Below are 19,099 nucleotides of genomic sequence, written 5' to 3'. Positions count from 1 at the left end.
TATCGCGGTTAATTACACGTCATTAATCTTCTATTATCCCTACAGAGGATAGGCACGGTATGTACTTCCTCCATACATCTCTATCAGCCGTCTAATCTGAATTCACTCTCTTTTAACGCATATCCTTCACAAAACACATCCATAATTTTTTCGGTCTTTCTACATCTTTGTAGCTCTTCACAGTCACAAGCATCTTGTGGCAATTTTTGACATTACAAGATTGTACTAGTGAACTATTGCAATTCATATGTCCACCGGGTCAGATAACATTGTCGGACTATACGTGAGTCACGCACCAAAATACCATAGACACTAGATATCATTTGAATATAGATAGGACAAGTTGTGATGAATTTTAGTTCCGTTTAAAAGTTTTGTGAGATAAGTCTTAGAACATTCAACGTGTATTCTAATTGACACAACTAATAACTTGCAATTGAATACTTTTAAATTTCGATTTATCACAGAATTAAGCTAGCCAGGGGGAATTTATATTTTTACGGGTAAAATCGTAGTCATCCAAATGGTAAATAATTAAAATTAATATATAGAGCATTTATAACTTTTATTTTTAATTTTTGATCACATAATTATTATACTACATTTTTTTTATATCAAAAGGTGGCAAACGATCGAGCGGCCACCTGAAATCGCTGCAATAGCGAAGCGACCGTTACCCATAGACATACGTAATTGCATATGCGTGGCCTACCTTAAATCGACGGAGGAGAGGATGCACAGAAAGGAAAATATCTTCCCTTTTCATGCATCCTCTCATCCGGAAAGTCCACTTCCACTTCCCATCATTTCCTTATAAAGAAAAGGATGGGAAGGGAAAGAGGACTAAATTAGGCCTAACATACTAACTGTCAATCGCGATTCCTGTCGCGTTAAATAAAAACAAACTTAATTACTAGCCTAAGTGTGCTATGCAAAATTTCTGAGGGAGCTATGTTCTGAACCTTATCACAAATATCCATCCATACATCTAAAAATTCGCATTTATATTATAATATTAGTAAGATTATTCCTCAGGTAAATTAACTTAGTTCAATTTTGTTGATTAAAGATACATTATACATGATAAACTGAATTAAATAATATAATCTAAATTAGAAAACAAGGTGAACAACACAATAACTACAATCATACTTATTGAAATAACTAAATTAATAGATATATAGATATAATGATGCTGTATTGAGTATATCATCTGACCCCGCAAAAAAAAATAATTTAATTTGACAAGCACCGTCTTGACCCAAATCCTCACGAACATCTATTGTAGGCACAAACTGCGCCCTTGCATTAACCAAACATTCCTTTGCCTCAAAAATATCAAAGTTCGATTCTTTTTCTAGTGCAAGCTATTGTTAAATACATCATTTGTCTATCAATCTTACTAATATTATAAATCCGAATGTTTGTATGGATGTTTGTTTGAAGATATCTCCGGAACAGCGGCATGGATATCGCTGAAACTTGACATTGATGTTGAACATAATCTGAAAGAACACATAGGCTACTAATTAAGTATTTTTTATTCCTCGCGGACGGAGTCGCGGTAGACAGCTAGTATATAATAGTTTATTAAAGATTTTAAAATTATCTTCTCACACTATTTATATTTCCAACTTCAACCATAAACAGCACATCATTTAAATACAAATTCCTCTGAGATTACTTTATAAAGGTCAATATGTAAAAATGCAAATTAATTTCATTGTAGGCAGTTTTTACATACTAATAATAGCATCAATTAGTTAGTTGTCGATAAGCGAGCTATCCTTGTGGCTGACGTCTTTTGTTATTACAACTTATTGTTATTATAATCACTATTAATAAATTTATATAACCTAGAAAAAACGGCGATACTCAATAACCGACCAAAAGATTCATTTACTTAATTTTTTTTTTAACATTATTACTTAGAAACCTTTGGCGCGAATGACGTGCTTTCGTTACAAAGTCCAGTGTCAGAATGAATAGTGAGGTGACATAAACGTCGACATTTTAGTAAGGCTAGTGTTGAGTCAATACACTGGCTCATTTTCGGAATTTCTTCCTAACACTTTATATGAATCAGTCGATTTCAAATAGTCATGGTTAATTTTACGTTAGTAGATAGTTCAACGAAAATGGAATGATACCGATTATTAGGTTTCGCAGTTAGTCAGGTGCAAAGAACAACACATATAAGAAGGCGGATGCAATTATTGCATTACTTTCTTACGCACTATTAATAATAGCTGTTATTATTATAATAAGTTGTTTAATAAGCTATGTTAATAGTTCCTTCATTTCAATAACACTATGTTACAATGATTATAAAATAAGTAATAAAAAAGGTGATGTACTCGTAATGTCAGTGTACTATATCTGTTTTTGAATAATATTTTTCAAATCGTTAGATTAATAATTAATAACACTCCTATTAATAATTACCGTCTTATTAGTTAGAGTGAATAAAAATTGCAATCTTCGTATAATTATTTTTTTAACAATATTGCGTATTAAACTTTAATTTCTGACTATTTCAGAATATGCTTAATAATCAGAAACCTCAAAATAAATTTAATTATATTATATTTCCACTGGTGAAATCCTGTATCCATTCTCTCTTAAAACCATAGATAATAAATATTCTCTGTACCTACATCGGCTGCCAAGACACAAGTCCAAAGTAATGAACATTTTCCAAATTAAATATGGCCTAAAGGTCTATGTTACCAGATCATAAAATAAAATTAAAAAAAAACAAGACACAAGTTGATATTAACAATATGTCAAATCGAGGGTAGAGTGTAAATCTTCATTTGATGCAGTTTACCTGTGTTTATCGAATGACAAGTGACGAGACACAAGTGCTCTGTAGTTTAGCTGCAAAAAAAAACGCCTGATTAAATAATGGTACTTTATTTGTTAAGATATTTCTTAAAGTGCGTGGAAAACGAAGAGAATCGTGAGTTCACTGAACTATATATGTTAAAATAAATTTGCTTTAAAATACTTTTAAAAATTCTACTATATTGCACCTCCATAATATTTAGGAATTATGAGCGCCTTCGGATTTATAGGCCTAATCACCATCATGTTAAACAACTCTTATAATCGAGTAGGCGTCTCTCGTCGTCTCAAACAAAGTAGCAACCACAAACATTATGGATAATTATACATTATTATTTATTAGTTACCGCCCGCGACTCCGTCCGCGCAGAATTAATTACCAAATTATGTAATAGCCGATGTGTTCTTTCAGACTATGTTCTACATCCAGAGATCCATTGAACCGTTCTGAAGATACCTTTTATCAAACATACATCTATACATTCGCATTTATAATATTAGTAATATAATTCTTACTTGTCATGAGGAAATGAGTTATATTATTTACATTTATTACATACATAGCATGGCATGCTTAGGTAAGAGAATAGTCGTTTGCAAAACAATCCAAGAGATACGCTAAGAATAAATACCTAACGTTTAATTTAAAAACATATATAATTCTAACCAATAAATGATAAGTTTTACATAAATTAGTTTATTGAGGTGTCAATGTTGATTTTCAAAAATACAAAATAGTATGTTAAAGTTGTCTTATAGAGTATATGTCGGCTGAATAAAGGTGTTCGTGTTATCATCTGTTATCAGTAGCGATAGGAGATGTCTTATCAATATAATGCATATCAGTAGAGTCGCTCATTTGACAGTCGTCCGCCGCACCACACAGTCATGGAAACTCACACATGAAAAATGGTGAGTTAACAATAATAATTCAAAACCTATTTAATATAAAAAATCATTAATTCTTAAATTGTGTTAGCTTATAAAACTTCTACTTGTTGTTTGATAACGCTAATTAACGGGTTTTTTTGCGTCAATCAAGCGACGGTTATCGCTAATGTTTTGTCTAGTGAAAATTTATTTCGGTTTTTAAGTAAAGTATAAATTTAGGTGTTTTAATTAAAAGGTGTTTTATTTAATTAAAAAATAACCATGCTACGTGTCTTTTAGTCCGATGTTCTTAAATTTTGCTACTCAATTTATGATTGTCTTGTGATCTACAAAATTGATAACGCATCTGCAGTTCCTCTGATGCTGCAGATGTCCATGGGTGTCGTTGATCACCTCGGTGTTCCCGCCGCTCGTTAGCCCCCTCCTCTTATACAAAAAAAAAGTTGTTTTGTGTATAAAAGTAGTATTTAACACTACTGCTACTAAAAAAAATAAAGTTTTTTTAAAGTCCACTAGAATTATTTACTCTTAAAAGTTGAACGTTTTTTGTTAATTAAAAAGTCAACAAAAACAACAATATAACACAACATATGTAGGTTCGCGTAGGTAACAGGAGTTCAGAATTTAATTGACGTAAAAACAAACATAAATACATAAAAAACTAACATACTTGTGAAAAACATGAACATCTCCAATCCTGAAACAACAACCTTTCTGAGCCAAAAACTGACGCCTAAAAAAACTAAGATATTTCGTAACATAAGATGGATTTTAATAACAAATAACAAATCACCAATGCATTTGTTTACATATAACTTTTCTTTATAATTTCAATTATTGGAAGACAAATTGTTTTTCTTGTTTAGCTATGTTATTTTCCTTGTTAGGCATATTCGTGAATGGTATTTGTTTATTTTTCTTTATGAAAAAATTACTTTACCCAACACAATATAGATATATGCACTTCTACAATGTCTATTGTTTTGATTAGAAAGATTACGGATATTGATGCTGCTTGAATTTCTTATAATTGTATAGAATAGTAATACATTGTATTAATGTCAAATCTATACATTAACATTAACAAAGTAAGCAGTTACTTCGCGTTAGAAAAAACTAGCAATAACTATCTTAGTCTGAGTTACATAATTTGTTGTCATTATTATTGATGTTTCTAGTTGTCCGATTCCCCCCAATAATTAGACATTCAGCTCCTAGAGTAGATTAAAAATAAATATTATCAGATAATGAAAGAATTCCGATATTAGTTCTATGAAATGATAAGTTGAATTATTCATGATAACCTCTAAAAATACTTTTTAAAATGTTTATAACTTTTCAATAGTAGCTGTAAATGACGTCAAATTTTCCTTTGTTGTTTGCAACTGTTACGGAAGCAAAAAAAAATGTTGTTGTCTATGTTTTTAAAAAGAAATTGAGGAAGAAGGCGATTTATTTTTGACAGAGGAAACCGAAGGTTATGTTCTTGATTGTTGTTTAGGGTCAGCAGGGTTCGTAAACCCTTTGAATACTTTGTTACAGCTTACTTTGCTGTAGTCATCGATAAATTCACTGGGAAACTATTCGATTACTATGAATAGAAAACACAACACAATAGGCACATTAGGATAAACAGCGAGTTACGTTCAGATCAAGTAATGGTTTTATAAAATTCTTGAGATAAGTGTGGGCTTATCGAGTGTTATCAGGTGACGCGCCTGAGTGGTGCTGCGTGCTCCAGTCTACACTACACACCATAAAAATGAGTTACCTTTAAAAAGTTTTGTAAATAAACTAAGCATCTCGGCGCCCTAGTTGTACTTTATATCTTCCAAATAGAATCTTGTATAGCGAATTAATAAGTAAAACATTTAAACGTTGTTTTGATAATAGAATGAGAACTCAACATGAAGCAGGGGCGCGTCATGTTCATGTCACATTTCGTTACACGAGCGAGATAGGAGATCGCAAGGAGAAAGACAATGATATTCTATCATGGATAACAGATGATTGAAATACAATTCTCGCTCAATGTGTCGCATCACTGGAGATTAGTCGCCTTCTCATCATGTTGTATTACTCTAAATTCTTTACAAATTACGTGTTCTTAATTGCTCTAGTAATGTGTGTTTAATGATACAACATCTGACTCAGACACTACTTTATGTGATACGAGTGTTGTTTATGCACCTATGTACTTGTTATACATACGAGTGATGCAGATAACTAAATATTAATCGTATGTGAAATAGAACAAATGTTTAGGATACAGGATGTTACAATAGAATGCAAACTCCTTGAACAATTATATCTATGTTTTAATTAATTCTTGCGTGTTTCAGGAGACAGAGACGATAATAATAGTAAGCGTTTTTGGCGGAGCGTGGCTGTTGCTACTATTGCTGGTGATGGTTCTGTTCGTGCAGGTCGCAAGTCTGCGAAAGAGGCTGGCTGACATACAGGCCACCGGGCGCCTCAGGGTGCAGTAAGTTAGGCTATATCTGTACTATAGGGCTACATATCAGCTGGTTAGTGAAGTACTACAAAATCCAATTCCTTCTCCTTTTCATACTTGAAATCTATGGTTCCACATTGGCTTACGTGTAGGATCGTAGAAAAGAATTTTTCAACTAATATATAAAGTTCTTTTATTTCTCAGAAAGCTGAAGATGAACCCCGACAAGAACTACGCGTTCAACAACCCGTCGCTGGTGCCTGACGAGGAGCTGTCGAGACGCGGGTACTCCATGTACGTGGGCGCTGAAGATGACGTAGAAAGTGGCCGCCCCGCAGAGCGGTACGTAACGCACAATATATCTCTTTAGACCATAGACTACAGTTTATCTAAATATCATAGACAACGTCCATAATTATAGTTTGTCTAAGATTTTGTGATATTTTTATATTAGAAATGATTTAGCGTGTACTTAATGGGGTTCGCAAAGCACGGAGTTATTCGGTTCACTGTGTCTTTATCTTCGTACAATAAGCATAAAGGATGACAAAAAGTTTTAATAGCGGAATGATTTGTAACGTTTATCACATGTTACGATTGTTCTGGATATTTTATAAACCCTTGGTTTCCTCCAGGCAGACGGGCGGGCAGTTCGTAGAGGAGCTGACGCGCGAGCTGGACCACAGACAGCAGAGGAGAGCCAACGCGCCGCCTTTTCTACTGCACAGCGTAGAGGATAGCAAGAACAGGGCCCTCAACAATCCTGTGGCGTCGCGCGGCAAACAGAGCGATACCAACCCTAACTTTATATACTAAATATTACTGACTGAAATTCCGATCAGGGATTTACGCAATGTTCTATTCATCTTTCTGCGACACCCATAATCGTTTAATGGTCGCTAAGGAAGTATCTTAAATTAAATACGAGTAATCTCCCTATAGTGACCATTAAATGTACTTTGCGTGATTCTAAGTGGGAGTTACGTTACTTTTTAATTTTGATCGTAATTTTTTCTGTAAATAATTTTAAAACGTGACATGATGACTTTGAACTTAGTTTATCCTGAATTTGATAATTCTGTATGGTACATAAACTTTGACATGTAGATTATGTGCCATAGATAAATTAATGTTTTTAATTATCTAAGATTTGAACACTGAGGACGCATTATAGTGTTCAATTACTAGATAATAACAACTAAAAGTTAAATTTAGGATAAGCTATGCTGCAATATATTTGTTAATAACAAGTTAGGGTTAATGTCTCAAGAAATCACGAAAGTTGTCGAACATAAATGAAAGTGTGGGCCGCAAATCCAAAACAATAAACCAAAGCCGTGAGTGATAATGCAACAGAATGTTTTTTCTTAATTTTCATTTCGTAAAATTAAGCTGAAAACAATTAGCTTTAAGTTGCTTTTGTGTGTGTGCTATTTATTAAATTTAATACTTAAGTAACACTTTTTTATTTCTCAATTCATTATCCTTATAACTATTTTTAGACATTATTAATAAGAATCCTTTAGCGCGAATGACATGCTTTCGTTACAATGTCCAGTGTCAGAATGAATAGAGAGGGGACACAAACGTCGACATTTTAGTAAGGCTAATGTTAGGTCAATACACTGCTACATTTTCGGATTTTCTTCCTAACATTAAATATCATTTTATCACGATGAAGTAAAATCATATATCACATTTGTCTTTGTAGATAAATCCGAAATACAGATTATGAAAATTAAGAAAAAAACGTAATTGCCACCAACAAAAAATTTAATAATTCATACTATAATAAATAATTAAACTACAATTAATAGAAAATTAAATAATTAGTACACAACGATTCTTTTAATCTTCTTCACTGGTCTTGAATAAATTCTTTTGGCTGTTTTAGATAACTTTCTACAAATTGTCGGCGGACATTTTGTTCGGGAGTCAAATGTGTTCACTTTGTACTCTCTCACTTTATTCCTAGCTTTATTACGGTATATTCTGTTATCTTCAGGTATCACTATTCCCGTACCAATATTCCTTTCTGTGCTTAAAATATTTTGTATTCTTGTATAATCATTTTCTCTATTAAAATAAGGTTGAAAACCTTGCAAATTTATTTTGGAAGATACATCAATATTTTGATTTCCTTGTTGTGGTGTTTGGTTCAAATATTTGTTATTTAGCTGATCATTGTTTTGTTTTGCTGCATTCGATTCAGAATAACTGAAATAATTAACACTTTGTGCCGGTTTTAATGATTGTTTATACTTTTTTTGATTAAAATAGGGGTATGTTGAACCGGATTGGTCAAAGTCGCTAGCATCGTAATTTCCAGTATGCTCTAAAATTATTTCGCTTCGTTGAGTAGTCGCTGCTTTGTATGTCATAGAAGGAGGTAAACTTTCTCCATACAAATCCTTGTCCGATGTTTTCCCATACAAATGTAAAACTTCCTTGAAATCCTTCGTCCAATATTTGGATAGATCTATGGAAATGGTAAAAAACATTAAATTAGAAATTGATATGAATGGTGGAATTATTCTTAAATAAACCAAAAAAGACAATATCTAATCACTAAAATAGTAAAATAATGTAAATTCATGTATCTAGTTATGTAAAAACGTCATAATAAAATCAGATCGATACCATTGTTACATAATGTTTTGTATGCAAATAAAACAAGTTTGTGCAAACTCTCCAGAGTCGTCACTTTGATGGAGAAAGCTGCTGATATGTATGTGTAAGTGTGGACACTAAAATTGTTTCTCTTCGCTTTCGATTACTCGCAATATTCTAATTAGGGCTGTCACATACAGTGCCATAATTGATTTTTTTATCATAACAATTAGATATTTTGACCTAGATAAATCTAAGATCACTGATTATAATTGTAATAGAATTCAAGATATCTACTTTTAGATTTAATCTGTTAAGCACTTATACCGTAGTCCTAGTTTCACATATAGTTTTATTTTTTTATACTACCAAATAATTTCATTAATGATAATTTGACGAATTGAACTATTCGCCAATCATCAACCAACACATGATCGATTTTAATCGGTAAACGACAAGCGTCAACCCTGGTAACGGATGTGACAAATGCTATCAGTTCAGCGCCGTTACCGTCTCATCGTCAATTAGTTTCAAATGGCACAAATTTCTCCACTTTTCCCCAATGCATTACTTATATTCTATCATCGCGTAATAACACACATCATTAATGATTACTGAATTACTTATATGACATTTTAAAAGCATTCAAATAACCACCTTTCTCCTTTCATACTGAACTTCCGTAACATATATGGATGTAAAATTATTACTTGTCAATATTAAATAACGCGTGTTATATAGTATCTTATTTACATAGTATAAAGTGAAACTTTATGTAGAAATATGTGGATATTTAACGACGAATAAATTAGTGCTTTATATCCAGCTTGAGATCAAATGTTACGAAACAAATGAGCACAACCTTCGTTTGAAATTGCTTGGTACTAAAAAACTGTAAACAGTGTTAGTCTTAGTAGCGGCGCTAGAGTAGGGCGAGGTGAGTGACCGCCCAGGGCGCCGGGCATAAAGGGATGCCGCAGGCGCCAGTGTCGAACATAAAAAGGGCGCCTGTAGTACCCCCTAAGGTATCTTTGGAAGACTTCCTCTGACACAAAAAAATGTAGGCGCCCCAAAAATCTCGCCCAAGACGCCGAAAATGCTGAAACTGGCCCCGACATTTAATATATTAGGTACATAATATTTGAAATGACAACTCACCATCGTTAACCGCCACAGCGCTGCGAGATCCACCCCACAGTAACACAACAAGCAACAGCATTGAACTCATCTGTAGATTCAAAATGTTAAAACAAATATGAAGGTTTTTGGTACAAAGAGATTTTGATGTAAATGTAAGGAGGATATTGTCGCATCGCAGATATTTTCCAACTAAAAAGTATTCTTTAACCTATTTAAATTGCAACGCTAACTTATGGGATTGGATCTTATTGGATTATCACTTTGTATTTTTATCAATCCATTATTGGTATAGCTTAATTAAAAGCTTTGCGCGAATTCACTAGTTACTACATGAAAAATTATTACCTAAACATTTTTCTAACATTATAATATTAAAAAAGACACCGCAATTGCAAAACCTAACCCAATTAAAATTATAAAGTAAATCAATATTTATATATTTAAATTTACCTTAAGACAGTTATAAATCCAAGAACATATCGGTCTAGTTCCGATGTCCTCTCAGCGTGAGCGCCGGATGAAAGTAAGCTGCTGAGATCTGAGACAGCGTATATAATTCCGCACGCGACACGCGCCCTACTGTCTACATCACTTGCACTCACAGAGCCTTTCCAAAACGAATATTGATTCGGCATCATTATTGTTTTAAATTGATTTACTATTGTAATATTTTGTTTTCAAACGAATCTGAGTGACGTAACGTAAAAGCTAAAAATCATTAGTTGAGATTGTAACTAACGAATGTTCTATTTAGGAACAAAATTGAGATGAAAATTCTCTACCTTTTCCCGCGTAAGCAATCTCTTTTGTATATATTAATTGTAGATTTGTTTGGGCTCACTCTGCTCCTAGTTCTCAGATATTTTTTTTTCCAAAAGTTTCAGACAAGTGAATAACAGTTAAAACCAAAGGTAAACAAAATGCGCATGTTCCAATGATAACATCGCTACATTAAATCTGCAGTTGCTTTTGAAAAATTGTTGGCTATCATCATACATCAACTTTCTTTTAATATAAAAACCTATAATCTACCTTCTCTATTTGCTGTATGTTCGAAAAATAAAATAAAAAATATATGCAAAAACTTCTTTATTCCCACTTGCAAACATTACTTTGTAAAATTGACAAACCGTAATTTGCAACACGCTCAACATCTACAACTAATATTATAATAAAATCACAGAGTCGAGAAATACATACATTTCTTTTCTAGCAAGCACTAGTAAAAAACAGTCTCACATTACGAGTTTAAAATTCAAATTTTATATATATATAGTTACATAATAGGTTATGTAACATTTGGTACTATTTTATTTTGTGTGATTTCTATTTTGATTGCACATAGATTATTAGTACTTGTGTCAATATCTATCTTTAGATCATCTGATTTATATCCAGGCTTGTCGCGTCTCAACACATCCATTTCTTCCTGTTTAACTAATTGAACACCAGATAACTTTTGCAATTTCATCAATTTCCTAATAAAATTCTTATTTTTTATTATTTCTTCAGAATCTTCCTCGATTTCATTAAATTTCTTCGTAAGACCTTTTAAAGCGTTTAATTCTTTAACCATTTTTTTTTCACTGGCAATTTTATCTTCTATAACTTTAATATTACTATCTTCATGATTGACATTAAAACATTTAACATCGTTTAGATTTTCCAAATCATTTCTATCAATATCTGGCCAACTTTTGAGAGATGTATTCGTGGACCTTTGGCTCATTTCAAACATATCATCCTCTTCTTTGATAATTTTGAAATCATTGTAACCAAATGGAAATTCACATTTTATATTTTCACACATCAATATCTTTTCATCTATTGCCAAATAGAAAAACCTAACTCGATTATTGCATAAAGGACACATCTGTAACAAATTAAAATCATTTAAAATTGTCCAAAAATTTGGTCATAATATTTATAATCTGTGAAAATTATAATTATTGACTGTTATTATGTTCAACATTCTTTCATAAATGCTGTTTTTTTTTTTTATTAATTAATGGCAATCAGCTTTTAAACAAATCTCATTTCTTACCTTACAAAATTCTGCATTATTTGCATTATTGTCATACATGTTGTTGACTGAAAAAAAGAAACAAAACAAATTATAATAGAATTAAATTTCTCATAAATATGATAAAAAAAAATTAATACATACCTATTGCATCCATTTTAATCATAAGACTTATTCAAAATCAATATTGCTATTAAAGCTCAAAATAGGAAAATAGTCTTAAAAGCAATCACTCTTCCTATCCTCTTGGCAGAAAGCATTTGCTTTTTTTGTCAGGAGTGATTATCTATGCTCATTGTTAGTCTTTTATGAAGCATTTTATCAACTTGAAAGATGTTTCATTTCCAATGTTAAATTTTATATTACTTTAATACAATTAGCTAATAAAATCCTATAATTAAATTAGTCTTTTCTTCTCTCCCTGTTTTATTTTCTTCACAATTTAAGATAGTGATTTCCTTTGTATTCCTCTAGTGAGCCAGCAAAATACTTGCAATACTGTAATGAGAAATATCAGTTGACATGTTTGATGTGATTTCATACACAAATATTAAAAAAGAAGTAAAAAAATATTTTGAAAACATGCAAGTAATAGGTTTTTTTTATGAGCTAATAATCAACATCCATCAAGTAAATAATCAATTTCATGCTTGAATTTGTCTGTGCTGTTGTGCCTCTTTCAACATGGATCTGTTTCATTCATAGCATCATGTAAAAAACTCTAGTGTTGGCAAAAAATCTATTTAACATAACAATAAGCCCTTGTTTCTTCAGCAACATACATTAAACTCACCCATGCCTATAACCAAATGTTTGTATGCTGCTATATAAGTCTCGGGCAGGAATCGAACCCAGCATCCGTGACTTAAAAGGCACATATTTTGGCTATTATCCCACTGGGACGTCGACCTAATGTTGTCTTCTTATATCGCTATCACCTATCAAAGGTTGACAATAATTATACTTAAATTTATTTGGCACATTAAAATCAAAATAGCATTAAAACCAACCCGAAGCTGTAAAATTCACCAACATAAAACCTTAAGTATACACGTTCTTTGGTTAGTAAATATTGCTTAAAGTTTAAGCTTATACTTTTTTCAGCAAAATTTAAATACTTTCCCGATCTGAGTGACAATATAAATGTGACTATTTAAATGTAGAATCTTTCTAGATTCAATTGTTTTGAATAATAGGCTTAATGACAGGTTATTAAGATCAAAAGTTGATTACACTATAAATATAATTTAAAATCACCTTTTTATGACCGAAGTATTAAAATAACTTCTCGTTGTAATTACCCATGGAATATATCAACTTTAGGAAAATTAGTGTATTTTTCTATCATTTCAAATATTTTTTTATTTTAAATGTGATATTTGATAGGCACTACAAAGAGTAGAGTACAAAAAAGAACAAAATATTAGAGATGGGCGTTGTTTCAACGAACGAGTTTAATCAACCGTTGATCATTCACCTCCAACTTTTCACCCGTTGAACGTTTTCCAATTAACTAATTAAATTTAACTTACATTTACAAATGGATCAATGGTTGTATTTTTTGTTCACTAGTCTTCAGGTCTTTGTTCACTGAATGTGTGATAAACTAGTTGACTAAATCTACTAGTTTTTCGTCTAGTTGAAAAAAGCGAATTAACCGTTTCGTTTCGTTGACGCCAATACCGTCAACGGCTCATCCCTAACAAACTCGGTAGATGCCATGGGCATAGAATAAAAGGATTTGTAATAAAAATGAAAACATGACATATTATCCTAATTTATTATAGTAGCTATAATGCCTTACACCTACGCGAAACCCTAATAAGATAGTTTCACTTTAAAGCCCGTTGGACCAGATTATTTAAGTTTTAATTTCGTCGGATATCGCACTGTGAGCAAGTAGCACTAAACATGTTTTTTTTTATACTGGCAGCATCAATGCAAACGTCACACAAAATTCTAGAATTCTAATTTCTACCTGATTCTACCCATTCCTACTCACTTCTACTATTGTAATTATTATTCTTATCTCAATATCGTTGACCACCACAGACCTATTTCATTCCATTATTGCGCAAAGCGTTGAAGTAGAAGTCACAGCAAAAGTTTTTCCGCAATTTCATCTTTAAAAACATTAGTGCTGCACTAATAAAACGCTAATTTTTGGTACTACCGTTTGTATCCAAAATGCCGGCCAAAGCAGTCTGCGTATTGAATGGAGATGTTAAAGGCACTGTTTTCTTCAGCCAAGAGGTATGTATACCTACTTATTTCATACCTGAAAATTGCAAAAACGTTAGACCTTGAAAAGTATACCCTTGAATAGGTGACAGGGTTCAAGATTTGTAATATTGTTATTCCAATACCTCGTACATTTTACTTATCAATTCCTATACTATAAGTAGAGGCAACATAGGTAGAACCGCACCGCATACTAATATTATACATTTATCCTTGTAATGCACTCTAAGTGCACTTGATTTTGCACAATTTAAAAATACATGTTCTATAACACTGCCTAATTGTATAACATTATTTTCATATTTTAAGGGTTTAATTTGGTCCCCTTTATTCAGAGATACCTAAATATGAGTACCTATTCCTTTAAACAAATGATTTAAATGTCTTACTTCATCTAGTAGAATTAGTCCAAAAATCAATAAGATTTAACTCCTTACTTAAGCACCTGCTATATCCATAATCTTTTAGGCCTACCTACTAACATACTGCATATTTATCTTAAATGCAACACACAGGCATATAATGCTTAGCAATGATTCAATCTAGTTTTCATAACAAACTACACTAAGTGATTCCCTTGATGATTATGTACTGACTGATTGTAGCAGTTTTGGTATACCATTTTTCACAACATACTTATACCGTACTATCCTGTATGGAGTCAGTGTTTTTATTTTTAAACCATTTTATTTTTCCAGAATGATAAAGCCCCAGTGGTGGTGACAGGAGAGGTGTCAGGCTTAGCAAAGGTCAGTATAAATAAATATTGTATTTACTGTTGTCTTGCTTGGTGTTTATTTTATCATATCAAATAGTTAACAAATGCCCTTGATATTTATTGACTACTCTCATATAATAAGTACTATGTTGTTATATATTTTTCCACAACTTGTTATAAATTCAATTGAAGTTTATTCAAGTTTTAAGATAACTTATATACTCAATTTAACTCAGTAATAACTATGCTATTTACATTTATTTTATACTTATCAGAAGATAAATTCAAGTCATGTTGAATACATACAATCTCTTAACTATGTGTAGTCATTATGATTTCTTACTCAACAATCATAATGTTAATAATAAAATAAAATTTAACTTTTTACTAAATAAATAGTATGTCATTCTATTAGAAAAAAATGGATAGGCCTTAGAGGTGGGGGTTTTTGGCTTTTAATATTTTATATATTGAATATATGAATAAATATATTTTTATGATTACAAAGCCTTATCTCTTATTTCAAATGATGTCATCATGATCATTAATAGTTTACACTTAATATTTGTTTCTGGTAATAAACAAAATAACCATGTAAAAACCAAAATAAAACACATTTTACGAAAAGATTAAACACAAGGCGACTATGAATATATCAACCATTGCCGTTTATGTAAAATCTTAGATCTCATGATGACTAAGGGATTTTGTGTCAAAACTCAAGTGTTATAGTTCATTCAAAAAACAGTATCAAAGTAAATAATGCTGTGTAATCGTAAAGTTAAGAAATCGATTAATTATCTTACAAGGTCACCCGACCCATAGTGACGCGCGATACAAAGTTGAATACATACGTGAATACATAATATTATAAATATTAATTAGACTATTCCTGTCTCTGTCTTTTCATTATTAGAAACGTATTTGGTCATAATTACATCCGGTCTGCATAGTTCTTGGATACTGCACTACATTGTATACTTCACTGAATGTAATTAACACATGCTATCACAAACTGATAGACCATTTTTAACAATAGATTTTTTACATAATATTCTAGTCGGCTGCCCTAAAACTGTACTTGATTTGGTGCTAGTGCCCCCAAATGTGATACTACCACACTCACCTTCCATATAGGAAACAGCTATGAAAGTATTAGCTATCACTCGCGTGGGATAAAATTAAAACTTAGTAGCCTACAGGCAATTCTAAAATCAATCTCCATTTAAAATTTTTTCCTTATTCCTTAATCTGTTCTGGAGTAACAAGTATCCATACATCCAAATGTTAACACTTATTAGTAAAATATATACAGTGGGTATAGTGTTTTAATGTACTTTTGTATGTTTTTTTCAGGGTAAACACGGTTTCCACGTGCATGAGTTTGGTGACAACACAAACGGCTGCACATCTGCTGGGGCCCACTTTAACCCCAACAAGCAGGAGCACGGCGCTCCCAACGCCACCATACGCCACGTTGGCGACCTCGGCAACATTGAGGCCACCGCTGATGGTGGAGTCACCAAGGTACATCCCTCACTTCTTCACAATCTTTTTCAAACTATAAAGATCAAGACTGTTAAAACACCCTCATAATAAAATTACTCTAACTGTCTTTCTTAGATTTTAATCAACACTTAAATTGTTGATTAGTGACGTGTTGAGTGTGAAATTTTAGTATAGGTAATGGAATTTGATCTGCAAAGCACTATTGAAGATAAGTTGAAGCTTTAATAAAGGTGCTATAGGCTGATAAGAAACATGACATATTCTATGCTACTGTAATTTTTTTACGTTTCAAGTGTACTAGCTTGACAAAACAAAGTGTCAAAAAATTTCGTTGTAATTTAAGGTAACACTGAACTGAATGTTTGTTGTAGGTTTGCATCCAAGACTCTCAGATCTCCCTGTGTGGACCCAACAGCATCATCGGACGCACCCTGGTGGTGCACGCCGACCCTGATGACCTCGGTATTGGCGGGCATGAGCTCAGCAAGACCACCGGCAACGCGGGCGCTCGCATCGCATGCGGTGTCATTGGCCTGGCCAAGTCTTAACTTGCACAAACCCGATATTACATCCCTTGGTGTATGTTGATCCAAATATTGGCTATAGAATCTGGCAAACAGTTGCATATACTTAAAAATAAATTCTATAATTATTCTCGTTGAAATTGTCTACTTATTTATTGTCTATGCAAGGATGTGTAATATTTGGACCACATTTTCACAACTGTTGTAGGTACTGAATCTGTCATTATAAATGAATATAGTCTCACATTATTCATTTAATGCTAAAATAGATTTGTGCATTCCTTGAAGCAATACTATTGCTATAATCCAGTGTTGGCGGCCCCCTCGGTGAGGTGTAGGGAACATTGTTGTTTGAACTGTATGCTTATTTTGTTTTCAATAAATATTTATAACTAGAATTGATAGTTTCATTTAAGAAAAAAAAACAGTATAGATGTTTTTGATAAAAAACATTGTTATTGTTCAAGATATAATCGGGATTTAAAGTGTACCACCATGTTACCATCAAGAAACTGCTACTAATGAAAATAATTTAAAAATAACCATTTTAATTGATGTATGATATAAGATATTAGCATTACATACATTTACTGACAGTTTGTAGAAATAGATGACACTATCTATTTATGTAAATCCTGTTGAAACATCCAGATATAAAGATATTTGATGTAGCATTACTGAGAGCAGGTAAATAGTAAGGATAATACAATAGATAATGTTCAGTTAAGAAATAACAAGCTAATAATTTATGAATATTTTAATTGACCCATTGTATATGTAATATGGCCTTCTTGTGTAAAAAATATGTTATCCGATGTGTTGTGAGGCAAAAATGTTCTAGGTGTGCAGTTGTTCCATCGTCGCAGGGTGTCCTCACTCTGTACACTGAGACACGCCCAGTAGTTGCTCAACGATCTGCTTGATACATATTCTGACAACTTATTACACAATTCTACAATAAGTGTAGATGTTAAAAATCCTTTAACAACAAGCAAAGCTATTCTTGTTGTTTCTAACGGAGTACTGCACTCAGGTTCACTGTAAGTGCTTATATATGAATCATCAGGACTCAAATTAGCATTGTGACACAACATTCCGACCCATTCAACAATTTCTTCAATTTCCACATCTTCCAGAGAAGGTACTTGAGTTATTTGTGGTGACAGCTTCTTCATTTTAAGAGAGCAAAGTGTTACATCTACATTCTTGTCATGGAAATATCTTGCTACGGTTGACGGACAAACATCTTCTGAATTTGGTTCCCAATATATGTGAAAATCAAAGGTACCCAATTTGCGTAAACCTTGTTTGACTCGGTCAATATTCCTGATGTTTTTTAAATCAATACTAACCTCGTAATAATTGTGTGGACGCTTTGATCCTTCAAGACCAAGAGTCTGGTATGTATGCTCTATAACATGTATGGTTAGAATGCCATCTGGTGTGATAGCTGCACAGTTTTTAACAACGCAGTTCCTGTCAGCGGATAAACAATACAAACTTCCATTTTTGACAAAACTTTCAATAAACACATTATCTAGAAATTCTGTAAGAGGACAACCACTTAACTTGTAAGAATCGCTGTCTTCGGTGATTATTTCCTCAAGAGAACTCGGGACATTTGTCTCATCCGGACAAGTAATAATAACGCTTTTATAGAAACTATTTACTTTAATAGTTTTAGTAACGGAGTCTATGTTTTGGTTAGTATTGTGAACAATAATAACTTTGGGTGAGGGAAAATTGCTTATTTCTGGAGAGAGCATATTGAAGACTAGTACATATGAAAGTATAATTTCTTAAAATCAATAATTCTTAAATGTTCAGATTCAAAATCAAATCAATGACACAAAACTCAATACATAAATTAGTGACAATTTAATTTATTAAAAACAATGTCAATGTCAAAGTCAGTTACTGTCAATGTCATTTATTTGAAACTTTTTTTTTAAATTCTATAGCCTAGTTATTATGCTTTTAAGCCAATTTGTATATCTTATCTGTAATCTGTATGACGGTGAACAAAAATTGATTAATCAATGTCTATGACCTAATTTTTTTGAAAATTTTACGGCCTGGTTCAGCTATTTTCCTTGGTAGGTGGGTAACCAAGCCTTAATTCGGTTGTGTTACAGTATACA

General features: G+C 32.2%; 5 protein-coding genes across 6 annotated transcripts; 2 read left to right on the top strand and 3 right to left on the bottom strand.

Annotated features, from left to right (window-relative positions):
- The first annotated feature begins 2,854 nt into the window (after positions 1 to 2,854).
- Positions 2,855 to 7,651, top strand: LOC106122281 (uncharacterized). 2 transcript variants are annotated; one of them, XM_013318213.1, is made up of 4 exons: positions 2,855 to 2,910; positions 6,081 to 6,223; positions 6,398 to 6,535; positions 6,829 to 7,651. In XM_013318213.1, exons 1-4 carry the CDS (start codon positions 2,908 to 2,910, stop codon positions 7,007 to 7,009), a joined length of 465 nt encoding a protein of 154 aa, XP_013173667.1. In that variant the 5' UTR covers positions 2,855 to 2,907; the 3' UTR covers positions 7,010 to 7,651. The 2 variants fall into 2 exon arrangements, with proteins under 2 accessions (XP_013173667.1, XP_013173666.1); XM_013318212.1 differs by lacking the exon at positions 2,855 to 2,910 and adding an exon at positions 3,667 to 3,759.
- A 297-nt stretch (positions 7,652 to 7,948) lies between these two features.
- Positions 7,949 to 10,519, bottom strand: LOC106122278 (uncharacterized). Its single transcript, NM_001311942.1, is given in 3 exon segments — positions 7,949 to 8,672; positions 9,962 to 10,031; positions 10,394 to 10,519. Coding segments are annotated over 2 exon segments (720 nt in total). The 5' UTR covers positions 10,394 to 10,519; the 3' UTR covers positions 7,949 to 8,022.
- A 498-nt stretch (positions 10,520 to 11,017) lies between these two features.
- LOC106122279 (uncharacterized) lies at positions 11,018 to 13,359 on the bottom strand. The gene is made up of 5 exons (XM_013318211.1): positions 13,224 to 13,359; positions 12,760 to 12,904; positions 12,111 to 12,464; positions 11,988 to 12,034; positions 11,018 to 11,816 (listed from the first exon to the last, which is right to left on the bottom strand). The coding sequence occupies exons 3-5, from the start codon at positions 12,130 to 12,132 to the stop codon at positions 11,232 to 11,234; spliced, it is 654 nt and encodes a 217-aa protein (XP_013173665.1). The 5' UTR covers positions 12,133 to 12,464; positions 12,760 to 12,904; positions 13,224 to 13,359; the 3' UTR covers positions 11,018 to 11,231.
- Positions 13,360 to 14,064: 705 nt separating this feature from the next.
- Sod1 (Superoxide dismutase 1) lies at positions 14,065 to 17,353 on the top strand. The gene is given in 4 exon segments (NM_001312740.1): positions 14,065 to 14,219; positions 14,906 to 14,956; positions 16,282 to 16,452; positions 16,806 to 17,353. Coding segments are annotated over 4 exon segments (465 nt in total). The 5' UTR covers positions 14,065 to 14,153; the 3' UTR covers positions 16,983 to 17,353.
- Positions 17,354 to 17,700: 347 nt separating this feature from the next.
- Positions 17,701 to 18,734, bottom strand: LOC106121941 (uncharacterized). Its single transcript, XM_013317774.1, has one exon. The coding sequence runs from the start codon at positions 18,722 to 18,724 to the stop codon at positions 17,705 to 17,707; it is 1,020 nt and encodes a 339-aa protein (XP_013173228.1). The 5' UTR covers positions 18,725 to 18,734; the 3' UTR covers positions 17,701 to 17,704.
- Between the last annotated feature and the right edge of the window lie 365 nt (positions 18,735 to 19,099).

The sequence above is a fragment of the Papilio xuthus genome, unplaced genomic scaffold (assembly GCF_000836235.2).
Source record: "Papilio xuthus unplaced genomic scaffold, Pxut_1.1 DF826933.1, whole genome shotgun sequence".
Lineage (NCBI taxonomy): Eukaryota > Metazoa > Arthropoda > Insecta > Lepidoptera > Papilionidae > Papilio > Papilio xuthus.
This window is presented reverse-complemented; position numbering and strand designations above follow the sequence as displayed.

What these genes read in the sequence shown, in the direction of transcription:
- LOC106122279 (XM_013318211.1), bottom strand. Translation starts at nt 12,132, where the DNA reads ATGATTAAAATGGATGCAATAG. An exon ending in GATTAAAATGGATGCAATAG is followed by an intron (nt 12,035 to 12,110) that starts GTATGTATTAAT and finishes TCTTTTTTTCAG; the next exon opens with TCAACAACATGTATGACAAT. An exon ending in ATAATGCAGAATTTTGTAAG is followed by an intron (nt 11,817 to 11,987) that starts GTAAGAAATGAG and finishes AATTTGTTACAG; the next exon opens with ATGTGTCCTTTATGCAATAA.
- LOC106121941 (XM_013317774.1), bottom strand. Translation starts at nt 18,724, where the DNA reads ATGCTCTCTCCAGAAATAAGCAATTTTCCCTCACCCAAAGTTATTATT.
- LOC106122281 (XM_013318213.1), top strand. An exon ending in ACCGGGCGCCTCAGGGTGCA is followed by an intron (nt 6,224 to 6,397) that starts GTAAGTTAGGCT and finishes TTTATTTCTCAG; the next exon opens with AAAGCTGAAGATGAACCCCG. An exon ending in AGTGGCCGCCCCGCAGAGCG is followed by an intron (nt 6,536 to 6,828) that starts GTACGTAACGCA and finishes GGTTTCCTCCAG; the next exon opens with GCAGACGGGCGGGCAGTTCG.